The sequence below is a fragment of the Trachurus trachurus genome, assembly GCF_905171665.1.
Source record: "Trachurus trachurus genome assembly, chromosome: 11".
Taxonomy (NCBI): domain Eukaryota; kingdom Metazoa; phylum Chordata; class Actinopteri; order Carangiformes; family Carangidae; genus Trachurus; species Trachurus trachurus.
The window spans coordinates 7,715,578-7,743,216 of record NC_139904.1 but is presented as its reverse complement, the minus strand read 5'-3'; the positions used below and the strand labels follow the sequence as shown (position 1 = coordinate 7,743,216).

The following is a 27,639-nucleotide window of genomic DNA, read 5'->3' as shown; positions in this document are numbered from 1 at the left end:
TTCACTCGTTTATTTCACTCGGATTGAGGAACACAGGAGTCGCACCTCCTCCTCCTCCTCCTCCCAACATAACTCTGGCTCCTACATCCTGTGGTGCCGCCATTAAACAAACACAACCCAAGACCTGGTGGCAAATGCCAAATGCCAAAATGGCATTTACTGAGCTTTTTTTTTTTTCTACCAAAAGTTCATAAAGTTCACCTCTCTGCCCACGAGGAGCTTTTACACTTCTACTTCTGCTGGTTAAAGCTGCAGAGCGACTGAAAATGCAAAATGTGTTTATTGCAGCTAGCAAACAGCCAGTTAACGTACAGATGAACCAACAACTGCTGAGAAAAAACCTCTGATGAGGAAACGCCGGCGTTCACGTTTCAAAACAAATGTTGTTGCATTCGCGCAACAAAAGTGTAAAAGACGACGACTTCCTCTTGACAAAGAGATTAAAGGAAAAAAGAGTTGGTTACTTACTGCACTTCCTCAAAGGGGGAGGGGCTTGGCAGGAGGGGGAGGGGCTGTCGCTGAGGCTCCACCTCCTCCTCCTCCTCCAATCGGCTGTCGTCCTCGATGTGTCGCTTTATCTCTCCCTCTCTGCTCTCTTCTCCTCTCTGGACGGTCCTCAGGCCAGCGGCACTCTGGGTAATCTCCTGTGGGATCTGAAAGCAGAGAGGAGTAAGTGAGTGTGTGTGTGTGTGAGAGAGGCTGAGTGTGTGTGTGTGTGTGTATGAGTGCATAAAAGAGTGTGTGAGAGAGAACAGAAGACAAATCAAAGACAAAATGGAACTACTGTACTGTGTGTAGGTGTGACGCTGTGTGTGTGTGTGTGTGCGCGCGTCTGTGTGTGTGTGTGTTAGACAGTTGCAGACAGAGGCAGAGGTGTTGATGACTGTGTGTGTGCGTGTATGTGTGTGTGTGTGTGTGTGCGCGTGCATAAATGAAGCTGTGGTTTAAGCCCAGTGTGGGCCTTAAAAACCGCATCACTACAACTTGGCCCAAAAAAAAAAAAGGGGCAGTAGTTACCGTGGCAACATGTGCCAAAACGCAGAGAGAAGGGAGGAAGTGACAAAGACAGAAACAGAAAGAGAGAAAGAGAGAGACACACACACATTCAACATGTGTACATCTGTGTGCGTCGACGGTGTCGTACTGTAACGACTCCTTATAGCTGATCAGATTTAACCTTTAGTGAGGAGCCAATGAGAAGCCAGCGTTCTGTGATGATGTCACCAGAGACGTGACAGGATGGATATGAATAATGCATTCAGTCGTTACCTATAGCTCTACATCTGATTCTGCCCTATTTAAAAGATGAATAACGACTGAATAATGGTTTATAATTTGCTGTTCTGATGTTGTGTGAACAGTTTTAATAAAAAAATTTCAAATTACAAACCACAAATGAATTATTCAGATGAGTTTGAGGCTCTGTAGCTCCAATCTGAGGTCGATTGTCGATGAATTCAGGCTTTTCAGCTCTAAATACACAACCGCTTCATCTGTGGAGATGTGAAACTCCACAGCATCTTTATTATATTTCCACCAGGAACTCTTTTTTTTCTTCTTCTTCTTCTTTTTCTTCCCCACAAAATTTTACTCGAGATCGAACACTAAAGAAATCGAATGGAGAGTGAGGAGACGACCTCCTGACGTTTACGAGCCCAACACTGCTGAAGTCACTCAGGGCTTTGAACCGTTAACAACCCGGGTTAAAGCGAATTCTGATTTTCATTTCTAAACAGCGTCCCGAAGCGTAAATTCAAATTAATCAATAAAAAATGGATTTATGGCTCTCAGGTGTGTGAATAAGCAAATCGAAGCAGTACACATCACGCACACTATGAATCCACCTGCGCGTCGTCCAGGTGGGGCTGTGGTGTAGGCGTGTACGTGTTTACATATCATGGACACAGGCTGGAGAACTTTTATTACAACAGAGGCTCAGAAACAGAAGCAGCTCAACCGCCGAGATTTAAAACAACTCAGCCGTCAGATATGAAGACGCTGTAAGTGTGCAGCTCACTATTTTCACCACAGACGGTGAACGAACAGGTAAAAAACCCCGTCTGCACAGCTCAGTGCTGGTGGTGTCTGATCGCTCCTCAGACCTGTGAATCTGTTCATTATTATAAAAAACCTACCTATAATAAAACTACCTGATGCCCACACACACACACACACCTCAATCATTTCTTTTTTAAATGCAGCGACGACGTGTGAGACGTGGAAAACCTCCGGCTCACACCTGCTGAACCACAGGCTGAGCTGCAGGAGCAGGATTCAGGAGTTCGATGCCCTGAAGCAGCCGGCGCTCAGACACAAAGCACCCAGCGCTATGAGGAGGGGGGAGTGAGGGAGGGAGTGAGGGAGGGAGTGAGTGAGGGGGGGTTCAGATGAAGTTTCAAGCTTAATGAGCAGCAACCAGTTGCAGACGAAGCTGATTCTGAGACAGCATGAACGTGAGTGAGTGTTGTGTTGTGATATCGTATAGTTTCAGCAACATCTACCACCAAGAAAACCTGCAGTGTTAATATTAAGACTGCGCTTCACATTATCGATGTTAAATAGTTTAACAGAGTCAGAGAGACAGAAATAAGAATCAGGATGTTTATCTGAACATCTGGACCACTGTGTGCGTGTGTGTGTGATGTACCAGATGTGTCCTCCTGACCTCCTCATCAAACCGACTGAAAATACTTCATATAAACAACCTCAAACCGTCTCAAATATCCCAAACCGATTGAAATTCCAATTTGGTTTGAAGGGGGAACTTTAAAACTTTTCTAAAGCGTTCTGTCTGTCATGTAAACCTTGAAACAGGTTGAATTCTGGCGGCTTTCGTTCTCCGAATGCTCAGGACTTGACATACTCATGCACGATTGGCTGCCACTCAAGCAAAAATGTCGAGCAAGAAATCCACTGCCCCAAGGTGAACTTCAAGAGAAACCTATTTACTACTGGATGTAAAAAAGTGGTTCCCAACCTTTTTTGGCTTGTGACCCCATTTTGACATCACAAATTTCTGGCGATTTTATTTGAACTCGATTCATATTCATAAGTTTAGAATACAGTTATTTAAGATTGTGTGTGGTGTTTAAAATCATAATTTTAAAAAGATTAATGATTAGTTAAAAACATATTTTTTTCAGTAACTTTTTTTTTTTTTTTTTTTTAATCAATTACTAGACATGTCAGGCGACCCCATATGAAAAACACTGTACTAAAACATAAAAATATTACGCCGGAAACATATTGTATGCGCGCTTCCGACTCCAAAAGGCTTCCTCTTCTTCTCCTGCTGCTGGATTCTAAAAGTAGGCATATTACTGTATGTCACGCTGTTGCTTAATAAGAGAATATTATATCAACAAACGATGTATTTCCATGTTTCTGTTTTGTTTTTGGTCACAGCTGCAGCACTTCCGTAATCAATATTGTTGTAACCATAGTAACGTAATCACTCACGGCTGCGCGTGCACGAAAAATTTGAAGCATTTGTTTCGTCGGCGCACATAAACACCCAACCAGTTCACTTTGTAACCCATGTATACGCTCAAGCTGAAATCCTAAAACAGATTGATTTAATTGGCCGAAATGTCTTTAGTTTGTTGAAGGTGTACAAGGGTGTGTGTGTGCGTGCGTGTGTGTGCGCGTGTGTGTGTGTGACTGACTGTGTACTTGTGTAGAGCTGAATCATGTGTTGTCCTTGTCTCTGTGTGTGTGTGTTTGCATTATTTTACTGCTGTGCTCAGTTTCCATTGACTTCAGTTCATTCTCAACATTAACCTTAAAGCAATATCTCGCTCTGGAGGACACACACACACACACACAGTGAACTACACATTCAGCAGTTTCTCCACGGCATGGATCGATGCTCTTACTGACCAAAATAACAACAAACAAACAAAATAAAAGTCCGGTGTTTTACTTTGAAAGATCCGCTCTGTGACTCTGAAGCTGCTGAACTCTTTCAGTCTTTTCATTCTGCTTTAAGGTTTGTTACTGCAGATGATTATTATAGCACACATCGCTGCGACCTCTCTGCCAAGGTTTTGTGGCCTTACTCTTTCTGTAAGATGTGAAAGCCACTGGGTTTTTTATTCATTTATAAAGCTGTTATTGGTCTTTTACCCACTTACATTGCTTCAATGCTTCCTTTTAACACGGGCTCTTCTCAAACACAGTCAGCTAAAGAACCACTTTTTCTTTTTCACTTTTATTGTGCACTTGCAACATGGATAATAATCTAAAACTTTCTGCACTTTTTAGCGTATTTTTTTATTCCAAAACTGTAATTACATGACACCTCACCTCCCCAAAGAGCAAAGGAATCACAAGCAACTAGAAATATGGTTTAAAAACTGGTAAAACTATCGTGAAAAATTAAAAAATAACAGGTTTTAAAGGCCTGTAAGAGTCATTTAAAACAGGCAGGGGTCTGTGTTCAGTAGCATGACAGCAGCGGGAGTGAAGGACATGGAGTGGCGGTTTGTTTTCCTGAGGGGCAGATTATAACGGCGGCCTGAGGGCATCTTAGCGAACTCACCGGACAGAACATGGTCAGATTGAACGATAATTCCTTCAGCCTTGTGGGCCGCCTGGTCCCCCCCCAACGGGGAGCACAGGTCTCTTTGCTGGAGTCCAATTAACGGAGAGCCGACTTCCACAACAGCATTTAGGCTATTATTGTCCTTCACAGAGAACCCATTAGAGCAGCGATTAAATCAGGGAGTCAGAAGACTTCCAGTGAATGAACAGTGACGAATCGGAGATACATACATACACTATATCGGAGCTGTACTTTGCTTTAGAATCAGTTCAACTTCCGCTTAAAGTCAAGTCTTTGTTTTACAAAACGACTCATTAAAAAACACTTCCTTCCTTCATTGTCCTGGTTTGATGGTTTGTCACTATTCTGTCTCTTCGGGCATCGACAATCCAGAATCGAACGGAACCAGTTCTAACAATTAGATTCCCCTAAACAATTTTCATTCACGCTTCGTCTTTGGCTTGTAGTCCGCCGACTGCCGGTAATAGTGGTGGACCATTGGGGGTCCAAAAATTGATACAGCGAAGTAATGCAATATTTTTCATGGCAATATTGTATCTCTATACCGACGCCAAGAATCGGATCTTTTATTATATCAATTGCAAGCGTGAATTGAAGGTTTTGGTACTGTTGTGTTATGTAGTAATAATTGCTTGTTTAGTCTACTCGATGGTGCTGTTGGAGGCATCACAGAAAGAAATCCAGAAAACGCCGCTCTTGTTTAAATCAAACATGTATATTCTATTTTTACTTCACGTCCACATGTTAGCATTTAATTTAGTTGGACTAGCATGTAATAAAACAGTTCATTTTGTCAGATATGTACGTTTGCTGACAGTCCCATTTTGCATCAATAGAAATGACTGAAGAGAGACGAACAGACTAAGAAGTTTATCTCATTAGGGGAAAAAAGACATCATATGCAGTTGAAAAAAGCTAAAAAACTGCAATATATCGCAGCATATATCGCAACAGCATCGTATCGAGACACAAGTATCGTGTTAATATCGTTTTGCAGGGCCTCTGGTGATTCCCACCTCTATAGTCCATGCCAACTTTTTAGACCCCATCTCTTTGAAAGAAATTGGAACCGAGAATCATTAGCAACCGAATTCGGAAACGCAAAATCGTAACCTGAATCGTACCGCCCATACACACAGAGGTAAACGTTCATAAATAAACCACCAAGGCTGAGGATTTATGCTTCGTGTCCCCAGCTGTTCCCATCTTTACTACTGCAACATCCTACCGCTGTAGCAACTTTCACAGTTGTAGCGTTATCTGTTGAGTTAAATGGTATCGTCTTTCTCTCTTTCTGTGTTTTTCTCCCGTATTATTCTCATTACTACTGCGGAAACAACCTTGGGATACGTTTTGTCATTGTCCAGGACAAGGATGCATGCGAAGGAGTGTTTAAAATGACTTGCAGCCTTTAATTGCAGCCTGGGAAGGATGAGACCTCTGAACCGGGACACAGTTTTTTCGGGGGGTTTTGATGCGTTAACGCTGAGGAAATCATCATTAAACCGGTTTAAACAAAACGCAGGTCGAGCCTGACCGAGGGCTGACTCAGAGAAAACGTCTTGAGTTTCCAACAGATGTGGCAGCATCTGTTTCTGTTTGGAAGGAGATTTCATCAGATTCCTGACGCGTCTGGTTCCAACAACGGAGATAATGTGAAATTAATATAATGTTCTTGAACACGGAGCCGAAACACTCGGCTTAGTTCAGTTGTGTAAACGTCGTGAGGAGGTTTTGTCAGAGGAACGGGGAGAGAAATTAGTGTCAAATCTGAAATCTCTATATAAATACACTTGATACTGTTCAGAACGACTGTTATATACAGTTATTTATACGCACAGGAGGAGACAGTTTTAAAAGAATAAAGATTTATACAAGAGTGTGTGTGCGTATATATGCAATTGTCAAATACAATTTTAAGTCTTGTTCTTTTATCCGTAGATCTTAAAACATTACTCTATTTTCTCAGAGTGAGAGTGATTTAGGCTTTAGCAGAAAATAAGAAATTACAATCTGACATGTGGCAACATATGAATTGCTTTGATGGGGTGAGAAAGTGCTCGTATCAAACTCAGACAACCTCAGTTCTGACTGTTGACTGACTGCAAAAAGAAATGTGTCAAATTTAATCCGAAACCGATTCAAAAATCAATTTAACTTTCAACAAAGAGTGAAAGAACTTTTATTAAACCACACCTTCAGTTTGACACATCATCAAAAAACAATAAAAACCACTTAATGGAGTTTCTGCAGGACAAACACTGTGCACACACAAGCACAAAGTCTTTTTGGATAATGTCAGATTAAATGTTGAAAATCAGTATCAAAGTTTTCCACGAAACACAAACAACGTTGTGTTGTTGTGCTGCTCTGTTTGTGGAAAATAAATGAAACAGGCAGAACTCACTGTTACCAGCTCCTCTTTGTTGTGAAGTAACCACAACTACTGTTGCACTGTGGTTCGGCATAAAACTTAAAAACACGAGTTTCAAGGAAGTTGTTGCTATTTTTCCTGTGACTCTGTGGACGTTTATCAGCTCTGACATCACAGGTAATGACATCAACAGGAAGTGAAAGTGACACTTAATCTTAAAAATACATGTATCATGCTGATATCCCTGTTGTTTTTTTACTACAACCAAGTCTCTCTTACAGTTTAGACCTTCAGAATAAAACATAGGGCTTTAGAGTGGGGAAAAAACTACATCACATTAAAGGGATGGTTCAACATTTTGTCTTAAACAGCTGATGGTTATCGACTGATTTTTAACAGGAAATATGTAAAAAACAAAAAAAAGTACTTAAACCTTAAAGGGGTAGCTCAACATTTTGGCAAATTGGCCCATTGCCATAATCCCTATAGTCATAGCAGTAGGTTCGTTACCTTTATTTGTCGGTGCAAGCTATTTTTAGAACGGCGGAGCAGAGCCGCGAGCTGCTCAGAGCTACGCTACGGAGGCTCATGGGATTTCTTGGTTTCCCTCATCAAACTCATCAAATACACAATCCAACAACACCAAAATGCTCTGGTGGACAAGTTGTGACCTGCACATTCACCACGCTATGAGATAATAATGAAACGTTACGAAACAGAGCTGTTTTCGAGGTAAATACAGAGACGTAGCGTGGTGAATGTGCAGGTCACAACTTGTCCACCAGAGCGTTTTGGAGTTGTTGGATTGTGTATTTGATGAGTTTGATGAGAAGGAAACCAAGAAATCCCATTAGCCTCCGTAGTGTAGCTCTGAGCAGTTCTAAAAAATAGCTTGCACCGACAAATAAAGGTAACAAACCTACTGCTATGACTATAGGGATTATGGCAATGGGCCAATTTGCCAAAATGTTGAACTATCCCTTTAAGGTTTAAGTACTTTTTTATGTTGGTTTTTACATATTTCCTGTTAAAAATCAGTCGATAACCATCAGCTGTTTATCTGCAGCCGGCGATCGACATCTAAACATCATGAAGCTCCTTTAAGAGGGAATCACCAGCAGTGTTTTCCCCAGGATGTGCTAAGTGCATGTGGTGTTTGTGTGTGTGCATGCATGTGTGTGTGTGTGTGTGGGTGAGTGAGTGGATGAGATCATCAGTGCTGCAGCCCAGCAGGGAGAGAGAGAGAGAGAACAACAGGTCTTTTCCAGAGAGTCTGGATCCCCCTCAGGACTGACCTCATCCTCCATCCATCACCAACCTGATACTAACCAGCTCCGCTTTGGGACTCTGTGTGTGCCTGTGTGTGCGTCTGTGTGTTAATGTGAGTGTGTGTTTGTGTGCGTTTCCTCCTGAGGCTCAAAGGTCGCTGTCACTAAACAACTTTAACACTTAAAAAAACAACAGTGGATGTTTGTATTTCACTTTAAGTTGTTTATCTCAGCGACAAAATCCAACAACGGACGAAGCTTTGAGTCAACATGAGTCTAACTTCCCCTCCGACTGATCATTCTACAGTAAATCCAGCTGAAATCACAGCTCCGTCTTTTGTCTTTTAGTTGTGTGCTGCTTAACGATGTTGTCAGGCGACGTCGTGGTAAAAAAAAAAAAAAAAAATCAGGATTTGCAGCAGCAGCTCTGAAGTGATCTTAATGGGGCCACTATTTATCACTTGTTTAGGAACAGAAGCTTTATTGTGAGTTCGGCCGTATTGAAACGCTGTGTATGTGAGCGGAGGAGGGCAGGAGGAGAAGAAAACAGATAAACAGCCGAAAGCAGCTGACACCAACTTGAATGGGATCGTGATGCCGTCCAGACATGAAGGCCAATCTGATTATGTCTTGTTTTGTTGCTTTGTAACTTCAAATTGTCATAAAAGTCTCATAAAAAAAGAGGTGCCTGCTCAATATCTAAATTTTGCTGATATGCTGCAGCGAATTAGGGCCATTTAAGGTTAAGACAAAAAAAAAAAAAATGCACTGGACTGGGAGGTGGAAACTTCAGAGATTAAAACTCTGAATTTTCAACTTTAACGTTCTCTGATATTATTAAGTCATAAATTTGCAAGGAAAAAAAACTCACAAATTTGCTAAAGTATGCAAGGAAAAACACTGCAGTTGTCATTTTAAGAGAAAACATTTTTTATCAAGATCAAAACTGCTTTTTTTTATATCAAGGAAGAAAACATATTTCTCCATTTCATAAAGTTGGAAGAACACAGGCAACACAATGACGGAATGATTGAAATACAATAATGTATTTCAGTTTCACTAAGTCCAACTCAAAAAGTTGAGCTTGAGTGGTCCACCTGTACAAAGTATGTAAACATGTTTTTCTGACTTAAACTTAGTTTTAAACTTGAAAATTTACACTTTCCTCTTCCAACTTCTTTTTAACCTACATAACATGATGTGATGTGATATTGTGTTATTAAAAACATATAGAATAATGACTTAATATCCCATAAACACTGTCCTGTATGCACCTCTCTGTGGATCTACTTTGTGCCAGACAAACAGCTGCTGACTGAGCTCTGGGAAGCTGTGTTTCATTTTTACATTTCTGTGAAGCGACCCATCGGCCGAGAGTCGACACACACACTCTGATGGATCAGAGATAATAAACTGCCCCCCCTCCTCTCTCCTGTCTATACGCTCCGTGCTGCACGTCTTGCGGTCCTTTTGCATCATACGTGAGGTCCAGCTGTCCCCGCTCTCTGTCACTACACGGCGTATTAATATTTAAGTGCCAAAAGTCCCAGAGAAAAAAAAATTCCTGTATGTCCTGCGCTTCCTGCCGAGGTCGCTCTGACACAGGAAGCCTCAGATTAATGTGACGGCGGAGGACGCGGCCTCAATCTATTTTCCTGTCCATACCTCAGCGCCGACGAGCCGCTTAAAATACATTTAGGCTGCGGCACTCATCTGGATATTTTGCATATCTTAATTAGTGCTTACAAAACATGCAAATGAACCAGTCGGCCCTAATTAATTAGCTTTGTGGGTTTTCTCCTTAAGTGGTGGTAGTGAGGGGGTGTCTGTCTGTCTCACTGTCTCACTGTCTGTCTCTCTGCTCCTGTACAGGCGGGTGGGGGTGGGGCTTTTCTGTGGTGACAGTCAGCTGGATGTATCTGAAGCTGCAGGACTGGATGATGTAAAACAATATTTTATTTTATTTTGTTTTGTTTTGTTTTGTATCATTAAAGCTCCACTTATCAGAAATGTTTTATTATCAACAGTGAATCAGATTACACTGTGATGTTGGAGATATAGCTCTGCTCTGTCGCTGTAGTCTGGAGTGAATCTTTAAAAAGGACCCCGTCGTCCACAGGAGGTGAATATTCAGACGGTGACAAGGAGATCTGTCAAGTCGGAGAAAATAATCCTGAAGGTGTGAGTTTGTGGTCAAAGATACGAGTGAAGAAAAAAAAAAAACGTATTTGATTTGGACCGTTCTCAGTTTAAATCCGTCTCGACTTGATAGAAGTGTAACACCATGGAAGAGACGCTCGGATCATCTGATTGGTTCTAGGTTCGGTATTAACACTGTGAAAGTATCAAAGCCTCAGTCCACAGAGAAACACTCACAGCCTGTATTCAGAAACCGAGCCTTAAAACAACCTGTCGGGACTTCCTGTAACTTTGTGATGTCACAACAGAGCAGACACCAAGCCCCGCCCACCTGGACCCAGCCAATCAACCTTTGCAGATAAAACACTCAGAGAAACCGAATCCTGCAATCTGCTACTTTTTTTTCAAACACTCAGAAAAATGTCAGCCAATTAGAAGAAAGGTTCAGAGCCCCCTCTCTTCTGATTGGCTGACAGCGACCTGTTGTTACTAAAGCTCCAGAGGGAAGCAGAGAGAGGAGATGTAAAACTACACTGAGATGGTTTTTGCCTTTTAAAACTACAATATACGTATATCTTGTTATGGATTAATACTTATCGATCTACTAGTATTGGGGTTGTAACAAGACAACAAACGCTAACACAATATGATATTAATGCTGATTTATGGCAATAACATGCAGCTGCAACTGCAAATGAAATGTGATCTAATACGATAAAGCTCTCTGGACTGTTTATGTGAGTTTTATTCTTTTAAAAAAGGATTGTCAAGCCGACAGACTGACCAACACAGTCGTAAAACCTACTTTGGTATTCTAGTACTTAACTTTAATTCGTCTTTTCCATTTACATATAAAGACTGCTTCGCTACTTGCTGCCTGTGTTTCACAACAAGCACTTATGACATCACCATTTCCTGTGGGTATATCTGTTAATATTTTTCACTGTTGCTATTAATAATCATCATCAGTGTAAACTGTTGTTGATTATCTTCATCGTTTTCCCTTTCAAACCCAACTGGTCGAGGCAGACGGCCCCTCCCACTCTGAGTCACCAGCGCCAAATGCTGCTCTTTGTGAGAACTGCCGCTTTCTCTGTATAATTAAGTCACTTATTTACCCCATAAAGAGTCTTTAGATAATATATTATGAAGTGACGTCATACGAATGAAATAAAATCAAATTGAATTGAACACTTCAAATAAAAAACAACAGTAAAAAGTGTGACATATGGGAGCATAAAGTCCATTTTGGCTGTGAGAAGATATTGTATTTTTAGCGTCGAGTCAAACTGCACGGGTTTGTTTGGTTCGTCTGAACGAGTTACTGCCCCGAAGAGTTGGATTTGTTTAATAAAAACCCACTTGACTTGACCTACAGCCAACAGCTGCAGGGGATTAACACTTTACACTTGCTCATGAATCGTCCTCATCCAAATATAGACACGGTTTCTCACACACTGTAAAAGAATCCAACAAAATCCCATGACTTTATTTTTAAATTAAAGGGGTGGGGCTTCCCGAGACATAAAACTCATATTATGAAAAAGAAAAAGGGAAAAACTCGACTGGTGGGTGGTAAAATGTCAAACTTAAGGAAGTGAAAAAAAAAATTAACTGCCCGCTTGTTTCTGGCTTAATGACAACACATTAGTGAAACTGTGGGGATTTCCACACAACAACAAAAACAACAACAACACGACACGCAGAGAGACAATGAGCTCAGAATTGATAAGCAACTCATGCCCACACACACACGCACACACTGATGCAGATACAAGCATTTAGGCTGCAATGATGCGATGCTACACTCCTTCCTGCCTTGCTCGATAGCACCTCGATGCAAAAGCGAGGGTGGGTGGGTGTGTGTGTTTCACTGTGTTGCCCCGTTCACTCTCGGTTGTGTTGTGAGTCATGTGGGTCGCTGCCACCGCAAAATTCAGACCGTAGCAAGCAACTTCCAGAGCATGTGACAGCATGAGTGCTTCTTTAACTATTGATTGACTGGATCTTAACCCGACGCAGCAGATGGTTCGTCACACAGAACCATCTGGAACGGCTTCATCGGAAACTGTTGGGGAAAACGGGGCAGACACTTTGAAAAAAGAAAGAAAGAAAGAAAGAAAATAAATAAATACTTTGCACTTGATTGGATGAGCCATCTGTCGATCATGACGTGTAGACAGGAAACTATAGGGGCTGTCGATTCATAGATCGCATGAGTGATGCTTTTCGTTTGTTCAAAATGTTCAGGTACATTGTGTAGGAATTACCCCCATCTAGCGTTGCATTCACATGAAATTGGGCAGACGGCAGACGGACGACAGCCGCTGCACGTAACGGCATAAACAAGCCTCTATGTAAACAAGTGGTCCGTCAGCACCAGGCAAAACAATACACGTGACAATATGTTGTCATGGCGATGTCATATTGTTTTTCTGACCCACGTTTTACCGGCTTTCTCTCGACTTCTGTGACTAAAATTACATCTGGTTTGTTACCGACGGCCATCTGCCCAACTGCAGGTGAATGCAGCATCATGTATATATGAATGATATGAACGGTAAATTCAGAGCTTAAAGGAACACTTCAGTTTGTTGATGGGGGGGATTTCTGATTAATGAAAAACAGACTTTTGAACGAAATGATAGATTTTCGTAAACAGATAACAGGAGAAGTTACACAATGTCCCTTTAAAGCAATATTTTTCAAGTGTAAGACACTGGGAAAATATGTAAGTGTGACTTTATTATACATTAACCACACCAATGATAAACCCTAAAAAAGGCCTCACTGCAGCTTCAATGTGAAACAAATTTGCAGAGAGGCTGAACGCCTGCAGTCCGCTCACATTAACACGACTTGAGGCGGTGGCGTGTCTTCAGCGTTACTTTAGCTCGTCCTCCTGGCAGCCGACGCCGTCCACCAGGGTTTAATTAACAGACAGGATGGAGAAATTTCCACCAGAGCTCGGCTCAGTTTTCACGCTCCACCAACATGTCAACCTGACCCTGGTGTAGAGTTAACGCCGTTTACGTTTACACGTCCTTCTTCCTATTCTTATTCTTCTGAAAAATGTGCAACAGCAGGCACAGTGTCCACAAAATCTGACAGGTCACAGATTTCACTCCAACATGGGAAAATGATTCAAACTGTGGTTCAGCCCAAACACCAATATAACAGAACATTAATCATGCAAAAAAAAGAAAAAAAAAAGAAAGAAAAAAAAAATTGGCGTTAATATAAATTTGCGTTATTAGCATGTTAACTTTGCTGCAGTGTGAGGAGCTTTGGGAGCTGGTTAGCACATCGGCTTCTCCCTTGGAGTCTGACTGAAATATTTCTCTTAACGTGAAAAAACTCTCAAAACACCTTTTTCCTAACGACTCAGTGCTGCTCAGATTATATTAGTGACACATCCGTCTCCGTCACCTGAGCTACATAAGACTCATCTCATACTGGTCTATTTACTGAACAGGTGACAGAAAGTATTGGTTGTGAGATGTAGTTAATATTATCAACCCACATCCACACTCCTGAAGTGACACTGAAGGCAGCAGCTTCCAGCCAAATACACCACATCTGTTCATATAACACAAAGTTATATTTTTAATATCAAGGGACAATATTTAAAGGTCCCATATTATTGTATAAAAGCAGATTTCTGTGTGTATTGTGATAATGAATCAACTCCAGGTTCTATATTAATACTGTGAAAATATTAAATCCTCAGAGAAATGCACTAAGCCTGTATTCAGAAACTGAGCCTTAAAAACAGCCGTCAGGACTTCCTGTAACTTTGTGATGTCACAACAAGGCAGTCACCAAGCCCCGCCCACCTGGACCTACCATCCAAACTCTGCCGGATTTGGTTTCTCTGAGTATTTTACATGAAATCTTCTCTATTTTTTATCGTATCGCTCAGAAAACAGTCAGCCAATCAGAAGAGAGACCCGGAGCCTCCTCTCTTCTGATTGGCTGACACCGAACGGTTGTTTCTAAAGCTCCAGACAGAAGCTGAGCTACACTGAGATATTTTTTTGGGCTCTTAAAGCTACAAATATATCTTCTTATGGGTTAATAAAGCATTGGGTGACATAAACCTGTTGACTGAACTCCAGAGAAAAGATATAAAAACTGCACCGAGACTGTTTTTGGGTCGTAAATCCGTTTTAGTCGGCATCCCCCTCCCTCTTCACCAAGCTCATCAACACACCTGACAGGTGTGTCATATAAAACTGTTGATTAGACCGTGTGATTACTGCAGGTGTGCCCCGGGCTCCTCACAATAAAAGTTTGACTTTTTTATTTCTTTAATTAATGATTAGAACTGGAACAAAACCAAAGGTGCTGAGTGATACATTCATTTGTTCGTTTCGTGTCTATAACAATTTAGTCATTTGTTGAATGATCAACTACTCTGGGCTGCAATTAATAAGGTAAAAAACAAACATTTTTACTTTGAGGATCATGTAAAGGTACAATTTAAGAGGCTTGAATTCGCTTCAATCATTAACCTAATCTCCTTTTTTTTTTTAACATCAGCCTGACAAACTGGTTCACACTAATGTTTCCATGAGGCGAAAACAAAAGATTCAAAACTCATGTTCTGTATTTTTGGGAGCATTAAGATCAGATTTAACCTGAAACCCAAGGTCGACAAATGTACAACTCCTCCACCAACATCATGTGATGAGTTGAGCTTCAACGGCCGCCGCCGCTGCTGCATAACAAAGACGCCCCAGATTTCATTACTGATCCGGACAGGGGTAAATTCCTGCTCCGTTATTGATGCAGGACACCGGGAAACCTCATGTCGGTGAGGACTCAATATGTCAGGATGACCGGCGCTCGGCCCGAACTAATAACACGGACGGGACAAAGAAGATGACGAACTGAATGAGGAGCGGGGGGAAAGAAGTGTCCCCCACCTGCTGAGAGAAGTAATAAAAGCAGACACAACAGCTGTGACTGATCTGGAAACATCAGGTTTACACACACACACACATACACACATATACACACGGAGAGTGAAAACATCTAATAAGATTGTATTAAGGCCATGCACAAGCTGACACTAGCACACACACACAAGACACACTCATTATAGTATGAATATTCCTTCTATAAGAATTTATCAGTAAATATAACTGGCAACATAAAGTCCAAAGTCATAAAGTGTCTGTGATGTTTGCTGTTGTGGTGAACTTGTGTCACAGCTACATTGTGTTGCATTCAGGGTCCGATGTAAACACTCAGGGAAGCAGGGGCATCTGAGGACACGCTTGCTGCTACTTCAAACGCTTTGTGGCAGAACAACATTTCTATAACCTTCTCTGTCATCGCCCGCTTGTTTGTGCATCACATGCATGAGGTGTGGTCATATTTCACACTAGCTCTCTGGCACGTCAACAACATATTACCCGAACCCCTATACATCATAAATTTTAAGCTGCACGAAATTCCACCATCAGGCGATGACAAGAGATGTCTCTCTCTCTCTCTCTCTCTCTCTCATCTGTCTCTTTCTGTTTCCCGTTAACAAGCTAAACTAGTTTTGCTGTGTGATGTGTCAGGACAGAGTCAGCGAGGTGTGCAGCCTTACAAAAAAAAAAAAAAAAGAAAAAGAAAATTGTTACCAAGCCGCCTACAGGCATTTATGTACTGTGCATTCACCGGTGAATCTCTTGGCACCGGAGTTAAAAATCCATCAAGGCAATTCCGAGGAACTCACACATGTATATGCAAGGTACACAACAATGATGAAACCATGGTAACGACAGGTGTGTCGCAGGGTTATGCGAGGTAACAGCGTCGAGTGCCAACATTAATTGTACCAGGTTAGGACAGGGTTCACACACTGAGTCATATAATGTTATGTACTCTATTATATAGATCTGCCGCCTCTGGAAACCACATGTGCTTTATGTTTTTTAAGTGCTGTTTTACTATTATATTATCTTATATTCAGGTACTTTTCTACAACTTGTATTTTATGTTTCAACTGTTTTTTAATGATATATAATCATATTATTGTACTTCATGTGAACAAATACTTTCTAATGTAATATATTCAAGAAATGTTTGTACAATACTGAATTATATTCACATTTGTGTTGTTCAGGATGTGTATATAGTATCGAGTTATATGTTGCAGATGTTTTTTAATTATAGTTAATTAGTATTAAATGATATACCATCATAATATTGTATTTTATGTTTCAGGTTTCAGCAGTTTAAAGTTGTATTATTCACATGCCAGGGTAAAATTCAATAGTACAACAGTGAACTGAGGGTCGGCTGCACAAATCTGCAAGACTGCCACAAAAATCCAAATATTATTAAAAAAGAAGGTTATTGCACACGGTGGGGAATTTCACTATATTGGATATTATATCGATCGGGTGTGTGGTCAAAGCTGCACGTAAAGACTTTTAATTGTTATGCACAAAAGAAAAGAGGACCTAAATTAAATCAGCCGCAACTGTCAAACCACACAACAACAACAACAACAAGTGCAGCCTTGACAAGAAAAACAGAGACAAGGTCCGTCGTGATGGATTATTAAATTTAAGAGAGTTTGGAGGATCTGCAGGCTTTTAAAGCGGTTAAAGGAAATGAAATCCATGGTTGCCTGCAGTGTCGAAGAAAAAAAAGAATAAATCAACAATCCAAGACTGCTACTAAAGATTAATTATTATTCTTTTTTATCAATGCATTCATGGTTTTGTCTATAAACATCACAGGAGCGATCACAGTTTTACAGAAATATTTAGCAGACAATGACATGACAGAAAGAAAGCTGTGAACAGTTTTGCTAATAAACGACACGACCAATTCCAAAATTGGTCTTGAAAAATAATAAATACTTTTCTATTGATCCACTAACTCACCAATCAATTCCAATTCCCTTCTGAAGTCTAAAAGCAGGATAATGTGAAAATGACAACAGGGATGTGATTTGTATGGTAACCTTGATATTGACAGTTATGGTACAGAGCATGGTAATAACAATACAAATAAAAGAGAGGAAAGAAAAAGAAACAAGGAGAAAGGATAAGATAAATAACAGTAGAAAAAAAATCATTATTTACAGAGTAAAACTGTCCAGCTGTGTTTCAAAACAGCAGACAGGATGCAGACTGTTGTATTAGCGCTAATTTGATTTAATCTGAAAATACACATCACACTGAGAAAAAACATATTCGGCGACTCAATCTGTTAAGCATCATAATTATTATTTGGCCCTTAAACTGAGACGATTTCAGAAGTTTGGAGACACACAGGATCTAAACAACACCAATACGTCGGCACATGGTCGATCAGGGAAGCCCCGCCCACTCCGCAACACCAACAACACAAATTCCCGTACATCCGTCGCTCTTATATATACGCCGATCGCAGCAGCAGTGGCAGGGTTCAAACTCCAGCTCAGGTTTTATTGTTTTGCTATTTTTTTTATTTGCTAATGAGCGAACAAACAGCCTCTAATAGGGCTGTGAATGCGTAAACAGATTAATGCGGCCGGTTGAAGTCCGCCTGGCGCGAGTGTGGTGCTGCCCAAGTAAAGCCTGTTACCAACCAATTACAGGGCCAGCATAGCAGAGCTGAGGACTGGGTGAGGAGGATGGGGAGGAGGGGGGAGGAAGAGGAGAAGAGGAGAGACTCATCACTATCACTGCACATGCTCAGTGTGGCTCTAGTGAAGGGGGTGTGGTGCTGTTAGAGAGTATTTGTACATGCAGGAGTTGGGGGGGCGAGCAGGGAGTGGGTGTGTGTGTTTGACTCCATTCCTCCTCCTCCGTCCTCAGGGGGATCACACGTTGTTTGTACTGTATTTTAGCACCACATGACTTGCAGATTTTTTTTTTTTTTTTTGATTTTTTTCTCTTTTTTAAACATTTTTTCTCTCCCCTCGCTCCCTCTCTCTCTCTCTCTCTCTCTCTCTCTCTCGCGCTCTCATTCCCCTCTCCCTCTCCCCTCCCCTCGTCTCCGCTGTGTTAGCGGCATTCTTGCCAGGCAGGAAAGGCAAAACAGCTGTGGTGGTGCCGAGCAGTTCCCCATTAACCAAGGAATTATGCAAGCAGGAAATTCAAATAAGATGCAGATGAGTGGAGGAGCCAGGCTTTAACCAAATACCTTCTCTCTGCTCACCAGAAAAAAAAAAGAGAAACCTGACGAGAGCCTCCGGACTGCTGCTGCCGCCCGCTGCAGCCTGAAGCCTCAGCCGTCCGCCAAGTCCGCGCCAACTTCTCACCGATTCAACAGTTTGCCCCCCCTCCCTCCCTCATTTGAAAATAAAACAGAAATTACAGACGGGTTTTAAATAAATAACATTAATGAATCGAGTGTAAAGTGGCGCCTCCTCTGACAAAATGCCTCCTGGCACTGAGAGAAGGCAAAGAGTGCGGCTGTTTAAACACAGGATGTGAAATGTTTTCACACCATTTAATAATCAACACATTAATCTTGAGACACTAATTAGCTAAAACACATGAAACCATCAGCGGCGAGACTGTCAGCCTCTATCAGCCTGTAACTCCGAGTCTGATACCATGATCCACCGGGACGGATCTGACAGGAAGTCTGACGGATTATTGTGAAGGACACGAGGAAGGAAGCGAGGGAGGGAGGGAGGGAGGGAGGTCGCTGAAACTTTAATATGAAAGGTTCATATGGAAACACACCAAAGTGCGTTAGACTGGAATGCAACCCGAAACCATGTAACACGATGGCTTGAAAGTTAAATACCTGTAAAGGAAAAAAAAAAAAAAATACAACTTCCATGGCCAAGCTTGCTTACTACACACCCTCAATTAATCTAAAGCCTTGCACCAATTTCGCAAAACCCTATTTTTCTACGCATAATTATATCTACTTCATAAGATATGATTCAACTAACTTTTTTTCTTATTTGTAAACACATATATCATTGTTCCAATTCAGGTCACTTCAAATTAAAACAAGAGGATAAAATACGCCTTAGACTGAGGAGCTAGCTAACGCCAGATGTAGCCTAACGGTTAGGTCAACACCACTCGCCTATGTTGCACTAGGTAACCAGTTATATTCTATACTCTACTTAAAAAAAGGACAATAATAGTGACCAATTACATATATTTTATCAATGTTGCGGTCCAATTAAGTTTACAGTCTCGAAAAGTAGTTTATAATCAACGGGAATCTGCCTGAAGTTCACTTGGTGGCCACCAGGGGGAACGTCACGTGAACTTTCTCAGTGTTACATATATAACCTTTAAAATTCAAATCGATTCAGAGCTGGATAATGGATGATGAAATCAATATCACTATATCAATAAAACTATATGCTTTCATAGTATTATGAAATCACGATACAGGAATTGGTTTATAATAGTTTTCTTTTATAAAGGTTTATAATGTTCACTTTGTGTTGATGTAAGGAACATTTAATTTACATGTTTATCGCTGGGCCACAGTTACAGGTGGTATGTAGGGAGATATCTTTACTTCATTTTACTATGTTGATATTTTCTGTCATGTATTACTTTTTTATGTATTATATGATTGATTACCCATCCACACACACGGTGGATGATATAAAACAAAGTCTTAACAGTTTAATTTTTTTAGCTTAGTGTTTTTTATGAGATACAGTGTGTGACGGAGTTTTGTAAAATGATGCAACTCCACTGAAACTCTCGGCGCCATCATAAAGGATTATAAAGATTTATGCAAGTTAACATGGCGTGAAGTGCAGACGATATATCATGTGGGAGAATATACGTATATCATTATTATTCACTACACTTTACCCTCCATGTGTCGTTTCTCCACATGGTTTTCATTACAGAGCTTCTGTCCAGCCTTTAAATCCTCTATGAAACTTCGGGGATTCTGTTTTCATGCAGTGAAATAAGAGAAAGACGAAACACCACGACACCATTTTCTGAATTTCACACCTGCTGCTGGGGCCTTTTCTCTCCGACCTTTGACCTCCTTCTTATCAACGCTGCTCCTCCTGTTGTTGTCGAATTTCTCTGCGTCTCCTCTCGTTGTAAACCCTGTTAAGAGCCTCTGCATTGTGACATTAAAAAAAGCCAGCCAGCGTCCCAGATGACACAGCCGACTGACCTGACTTATCTTTATCATTCTCCCCTGTAGGATGAAGTGCAGTCTAATAATAGCTGTGTAGAAACTTGGCCTATAGCCGTATATTCGACCTGGTTTTTCCGACGCTGCGCTGCACAGAGCGGCAGAACGGGAGGCGTCATGATAACCGTATTTGCTGCCTCATATACTTTAACGCTGCTTTTTCCATAATAGCTTGAAGGCAGCATCGCTAACGTGTGTGTGTGTCTCTCTCTCTGTGTGTGTGTGTGTGCAACAGCTTTAATATGAGCACAGAGAAGCTACCAAGCGCTAATACAGAGCAACGTCCTGAGCTGCAGAACAATTATCCTACATGTTGTTGGTGAAACCAGGCAAGACTCAAGACGGTGCTGTCGGTAAGGATCAGAGTGATGACACACACACACACACACACAATACACACAGACACACACACACATACTTTAACAGCATGAGTGGGCTCTGATAGGCCGGAGAGCAGCAGGGAGTGAAGATAGAAAAGCAGCCAATTGGGAACAGAGGATCTGTGGTCAGCCTACAGCGACGGGCCAATGAAAACGCGGCCCCGGCTCCCAGGAGGCGGGGCGTTTTGAGTTCTGTCTTCCTTGTTTTGTGTTTTTGGCTTGGAACTGGGAGCCACATTCCTGCCGTTCCCCCTGCTCCATTCCTGGGCTGGTGGCTGGGTTCAATAGGTGAAGCAGGGAACTGTGGGAAACTAAGAAGGAGGATTGGAGGAGTCGGAGGGTGGGTGTGTGGGTGGGGTGGGGTGGGGTGGATGGCGGAGGGGAGGGGGGGCAGCAATGGCACAAACATGCATGTCTGAAAACCACAGGGAAAGGTGCCCGGGCACTGAACTAATACCAGTGTAGACAAACCAGAAGGCAGAGGACGCTTCAGTTCCTCTCTCTCTATCTCTATCTCTAACACACACACACACACACACACACACCAACATTAAAATCGACATTTAATACTCAAACGTCAATCGTCTTCATCTTGTCTCTTAGAAAGCAGTGAATTCCTGGATTTAAAGCAGAAGTAAGCGATCCGGTTGTTTTGGCTAACTTCCTGTCAGCAGATGGAGTTAGCAGTCCCCGCCATCGTCCCTACGTCACCACATTCACGCGCATCCCTTGGCTGCACACACAGAGAGGACCGCCCCTTTATGCCGTTCTCTCTCCTCATTGGATAAAGGTTGTATAGGATACAAGGAAGTATGCAAGAAGTTTTCTCCTCGGCTTACAGCAGAGCAGAGTGACTGACAGACCCGTGTTTCAGACCAAACACTCTATGTAAGTGATTGCTGTCGGAAGATATAACTATTTAAGACTTATATTAACACAAACATTCCGCTTACTTCTGCTTTAACTTCCCCAGCGTCCCCCAAAACATGCAAAGACTTTTCAATCAAGACCCAGGGGACCAGATCGAGCAAATGTGAAAGCTGCAGGACAACAGGTGTTGAGTCCATTCACATGAACTCAATCTGCAAAGACGCAAGTGGAGGCCATTAAGATGCCGTTCAGTCCCGTACACCCCCAGGTTTTGGAAACCGGTCCAGGGTGCACCAAAGACAGCTGGGATTTCACCACCCCACCCCATCCCAGACCTCAGAGGGATAAGCTGTAAGGCTAATGCATGGGCAGTCTGCCGCTGTGGTGGTGGGGGGTGTGTCCACTGTCCACGCAGGGCGCTTTGGCAAAGTCGTCCAGAAACAGGAAGCAGAACCAATGTTTCTGTTAACTGTGTTTTGGACACCTGATGAACTCAGAAGCCGTCATTTGTGTTGTCTCTTTGGTAACTTAAAGGGATAGTTCAACATTTTAGCAAATTGGCCCATTGCCATAGTCCCTATAGTTTTAAGGGTATGTTCGTTACCTTTAATTGTCGGTACAAGCTATTTTTAGAACGGCGGAGCAGAGCCGTGAGCTGCTCAGAGCTACGCTACGGAGGCTAATGGGATTTCTTGGTTTCCCTCATCAAACTCATCAAATACACAATCCAACAACTCCAAAACGCTCTGGTGGACAAGTTGTGACCTGCACATTCACCACGCTATGAGATAATAACAGAACGTTACCAGACAGAGTTGTTTTAGAGGGAAATTCAGGCAAAACCGCTGATGTACATTCCCGTCGGGAGCAGTTTTTCAGCAAGCAGTCTCTGTATTTGCCTCGAAAACAACTCCATCTGGTAACGTTCTGTTATTATCTCATAGCGTGGTGAATGTGCAGGTCACAACTTGTCCACCAGAGCGTTTTCGAGTTGTTGGATTGTGTATTTGATGAGTTTGATGAGGGAAACCAAGAAATCCCATTAGCCTCCGTAGCGTAGCTCTGAGCAGCTCGCGGCTCTGCTCCGCCGTTCTAAAAATAGCTTGCACCTACAATTAAAGGTAAAAAACCTACTCCTAAAACTATAGGGATTATGGCAATGGGCCAGTTTGCCAATCAATGTAAAATATGGCTGATATGTGAGGTTGGGCGATAACACAATCCTTCTGGCTGGTCAAATGTCTCACCAATCCTTTTCAGTTCACATTTCAATAACTTTCCAAACCAATAATCCGACGTTTACACAGTTTCTCTGCTGCATCAGATGTGATGTATTTTTGGCCTTCAAACAGAGGATGGTCACTCTTATACTTATAAAAGGCGACATTAAATACATCCACTCCGGCCTGACGACATCATCTGACTTGAAAATTACAACGTGACTCTGATTTTAAATCGACTTTAAATCGCTTGGACTTGGGCTTTATTGAAACCTGAATGACACAACATTGTCCTTGAGCAGCTCCAGGGACAGCAGATAAAAATAAATAAAAAAAACGAATTCATTTCACTCGTAGATCAGTTATAGCAAAGATTAGTCGACATAAAAAAGTCTCAGGTACAATATCGATATAATTTCTTCTTTGTTTTGTTTTTTTCACCCCAAAGTTAAACTCATTATGGGTCGTTTTTAGACTTGGTTACTACACTGACCCTGAGATATTATTCTCAGTTACAACATGAAGACACTTTTCATATAGTTCTTCCTAAAAGATAATTTATTCGCCTGACTTGTCTCATTAAAATCAAGACGGAACAAAGAATCATTTAAAGCCAGCACAGCCAGTCGTCCTGCACAAGATGTTCAATCCAGACCAGCTCCTAATCAACCAGCCGCGCAAGTGTAAGGGGTCGGAGGTCAAGGTCACAATATGGCTGATTAATGAAAGCGAGAAACAAGATGGGAGGCGAGAAGCCGCAGAGCTGAGGAGAGGAGGAGGGTTTTTATTTTTTACAGCAGGACGGAGGAGAGGAAGAAACCGGAGAAAGGAGGACAAGTGAGGAGGAGGATGTGAGGTCCTTCTTGAACAGATGAGTTTTCAGCCTCCGACACTCAGAGCAGAGTGACTGTGCTTGTTCTGACTGGAGAGGGAAGGTCATTTCAGTTTTGAGGAGACAGGAGGAGGAGGAGGAGGAGGAGGAGGGATGATGAAGAAAGTTTTATAAGCTGGTCACAGACTGACTGTCGGTCTGCGCCGCGGTCAGACCTTCATCGGCCTCTGCTGCTCCGACACCCGTTTAATTTTTAACTGTGAGCTCAATAACACCGATCGATAAACAAGCACGGCCGATTTTAACAGCCGATTATTTTAACTTGTCACAAATATTAAGGCACAAGTGATTATCGATCAGCTGATAATAAGAAGAAATAGCACAGGAGGATCAAGGTGATTTAGGAACAGTGCAAACACAACTATCAACGTTTATTCTAAGGCCAGTTGACCAATTGATTAAGTGACGTAGTTCTAATTATATTCATCCATCTCCATATTATGTTCTGTCACATGATTTACAGCGATGGAGGGTTTACTATGCCAAAGGTTAAATAGAGCAACAAAGCATTGCAATAACATACCCAGCACAAGAATAACAATCTTTCTTCTGCCAAGAAATGCAACAAGAGCTTTTGTACCAACATTTTTTGGAATAACGCTGCCATGACAGGTTGTAAATAGAACACAAAAGAATATATACTTTCTAATAATCTAATCTAAGACAGGAAATCCAGACAACGGGAGACACAACTAGAGCTTGTTCCACAAATCTGTGTCCACAGACCAATCAATAGATGCAACTCACTCTGCAGACGAGCCGGGTGGTGAACCCTTTTGATTCGCCCGTTGACCTACATTTCGTTTTTTTTGATCGATGACTTTGTGTGGCGTTGTGCGACTCATGTCCGTCATGCGGTGCATTTAGTGCCACGTCCCCAACCGCCCCCCCACAACCCACCACCCCCCCGGCTTTAATTACCTCATCTGGATTTACTGAACGTGCAGTGGTGCAGCTAAACAGTAACTGGAAGTGCTCTCAGTCATTTGGTTTTCAATGCAAATTATTTATTTCTGTTCAGCAGGATGTGATGTCGCCACCGGCTCAGTTCGGTAACGTCTGCCTGCCATGCTCCTCCGCCTCACAAGACGCTCCTGGTTATTCCCGGTGAGCCAATCCTGTTGGCTCCAAACCAACCAACCACTCAGAGGTGGTGTGTCTGTGTACTCTTGGGATATTGAAAAAAAGAGATTTAAATATAATAAATTTGGCTAGTAAAAGAGCAAGGAGTGGCTGGTGAATTTGGAAAACCATCTGCTGCTGTAACCGGTGGAGAAAAGACAGAAGTTCATTTCCTGTCGTGGTGATGAGTCAGGCAGAGAAATGGCACGATGGCGCAAGTCCTGTGCCGCCAACGCCTAAAAATAGCTCCCGAGGTTTACGCCTTGTCTACACTTTACCAAAACGTGGAATTTTCTACCACATTAAAAAGTAAAGGAGGAGACTAACAAGCCCAAGTTTGGCTGCTTCTTTGCCAAAGTTTATGCCTCCCGTGGGCTGCCTGACAACACCACACACACACACACTAACACACACCAGGAACAAAAGGCACAAAAGGTAGAAATACCATCATGTTTGTGTTGGACCAGTTTTTGTTCCAAGTTTACATTTTGCTTCCTCTCCCATCCTTCCACTAACCTTTCCACTGTATAGACACTGTCTAATGAAGCAGAAATAGTACAAAAAAATAACAGCGAAACAGCCTGTAAGGCACAAAAAGTGGTTAAAAATACCCTTGTGTTCAAGGTCTTTGAAGCTAAACTTTTCCTGTTCCATCTCCACTGTGTATATTACGAATCTCTGTAAGAAGAAAAAAAAAATTAAAACACACTTCAAAAGCCGGCACGCAAGGCAGTAAAATGGTTTTTCGGGCAATTAAGTTTTAGGGCGTCTTTTTTTTTTTTGTTGTTGAGATTTACACAATCTAAGAAAAGAAAAATGTGGCCAAAAAAAAAGAAACATTCCTGCTTGCACTTATTTTGAAAAGCGTGCACTTCCTCTGACTGATAGAACTCTGTAGTAACGTGAGAAAGATTTGTGTATTAATGGCTCTTTATCCAGACTTGCACAACTCTGAACGTGCACAAACTCAGTGTGAAATATTAATGTGGATGTTAGGCAGCAAACAGCGGGGGCTCGGCTCTCTACACACACCCAGAGTCTGTCTGTTCTGATTTCTGTAACAGGGGCTCTGCAGACGGAGAAAGAGGTCACTATGACAAATACCTGCAGTACACTGACCTGCATACAGCACAGCTCTGCAGGGTGGAAACCCAAAATAAAAAAAATAATAAAAAAAAGAGATACTCCGGCTGCTCCTGTTCCTGTTTTGAATTTGAGAATCCTGGCTACATGCAAAGAGTCGCTGAAAACATATTTTTCATCAAAGATAGATGCAGGTGAAGCTCTGAGAGGCAGCAGCTTGTTAAACAACACACATCCATAATCCTCAGGTTCTCCTCTAACCTTAATAACGGACTCAACACTCGCTTCGCTGCACAGTGAAGTACCAGCTACAACCTCAGTGAGCTTTTTGTCTGGGTTGAGGAAACGACTTGTGAAATATGTAAAAACTTGGCTTTACTCTTCTCTGGTGGGAATTTTTTGGGAATTTCCCCCCAATTTTTGAGGATGAGCTTTTGAATGTGTGGCTGTTTCTGTTCAAGAGCAAAAAAGATTTAAGGCAGAGATGGTAGGTTTCAACACTGACTGCTTTTGTTGGTCGACATGTTAGGCTAATTCAATAACATCTGGATTTCCATCAGTACATTCAAACAAGATGCAAGATTCCTCTTATGGCCACTAGAGTCGGAGCAGAAATAAACTTGGTGCAAAAAACCTGTTGGTTTCCTCCTTCCGCCTACGGTTGATGGTGCTACAGCTTGGTGATTTCAAATGAAATGAGTGAAAGTGCAAGAACTGAGACTGGCGTGTTCAATGTTGCTTGTGTTTTTGATGATGTCGTTTAAAGGGACTACGAGGAGATTTGGAAAGCGAAGTGTTTTCACACTACATTTCCCATGAGCCTCCGCGCGCACGGTGAAATTCTTGGACCGGCGGAAAACGGACGAAAGCGAAAACAGTAACAGTAACAGTAACAGTAACAGAAGACTTTATTAATCCCCGCAGGGCAATTCAGTTTCTACAATCCACCATACACATACAGTCAGTCACACACAGCCTAACACACGTCAGAGGTAGCATGATGGAACATAGGAATGTACAAATGTAACTCATATCTAAAGTATAAATAAAGTATAAATAAAACTCGTAACACACGAGGCAATGACGGTCAAGTGCAAAAAGTAACAATGTTAAGAATAAGAATAAGAGGTAAAAAAATATATGTATATGTATTTCTATGAAGATAATATATATAAATATATATATGTATACATACATATAAATAAGAAGGATTCACATAGTCAACTCAGCATTTAAGAGCACGACTGCTGAGGGAACAAATGACCTGCCATATCTATTGGTCAAACATTTGCCAAGAATGTTTTCATTCATCAAGAAGGAAAGTCAGATGTTCAAAGACGATCAGATACCATTGTAGTTCCGACCATAAACGATGCCAACTAGCGATCCGGCTGAGTTATTCCCATGACTTGCCGGGCAGCATCTGGGAAACCGAAACTAGGAAATGCTGGGCGAGTCGACCACTACATAATAATATCAAGATAACGATAAAGACAAAATGATATATTTATTGAAAGTGGACCCATTACTCTCTCTTTTATAACCAAAAGCAAACTCCTTTAAATGCCAGTGGAGAGAATGCAGAGAGACACGATG

General features: G+C 41.8%; 1 protein-coding gene across 1 annotated transcript in view; it reads right to left on the bottom strand.

Moving 5' to 3' along the window:
- Positions 1–27,639, bottom strand: part of LOC310993753 (uncharacterized protein) — a 115,745-nt gene that overhangs the window by 72,899 nt on the left and 15,207 nt on the right. Inside the window, exon 2 of the mRNA XM_083982214.1 lies at positions 469–653. Within this exon, the coding sequence (XP_083838340.1) occupies positions 469–653 (185 nt within the window). The remainder of the gene's footprint in view (positions 1–468; positions 654–27,639) is intronic.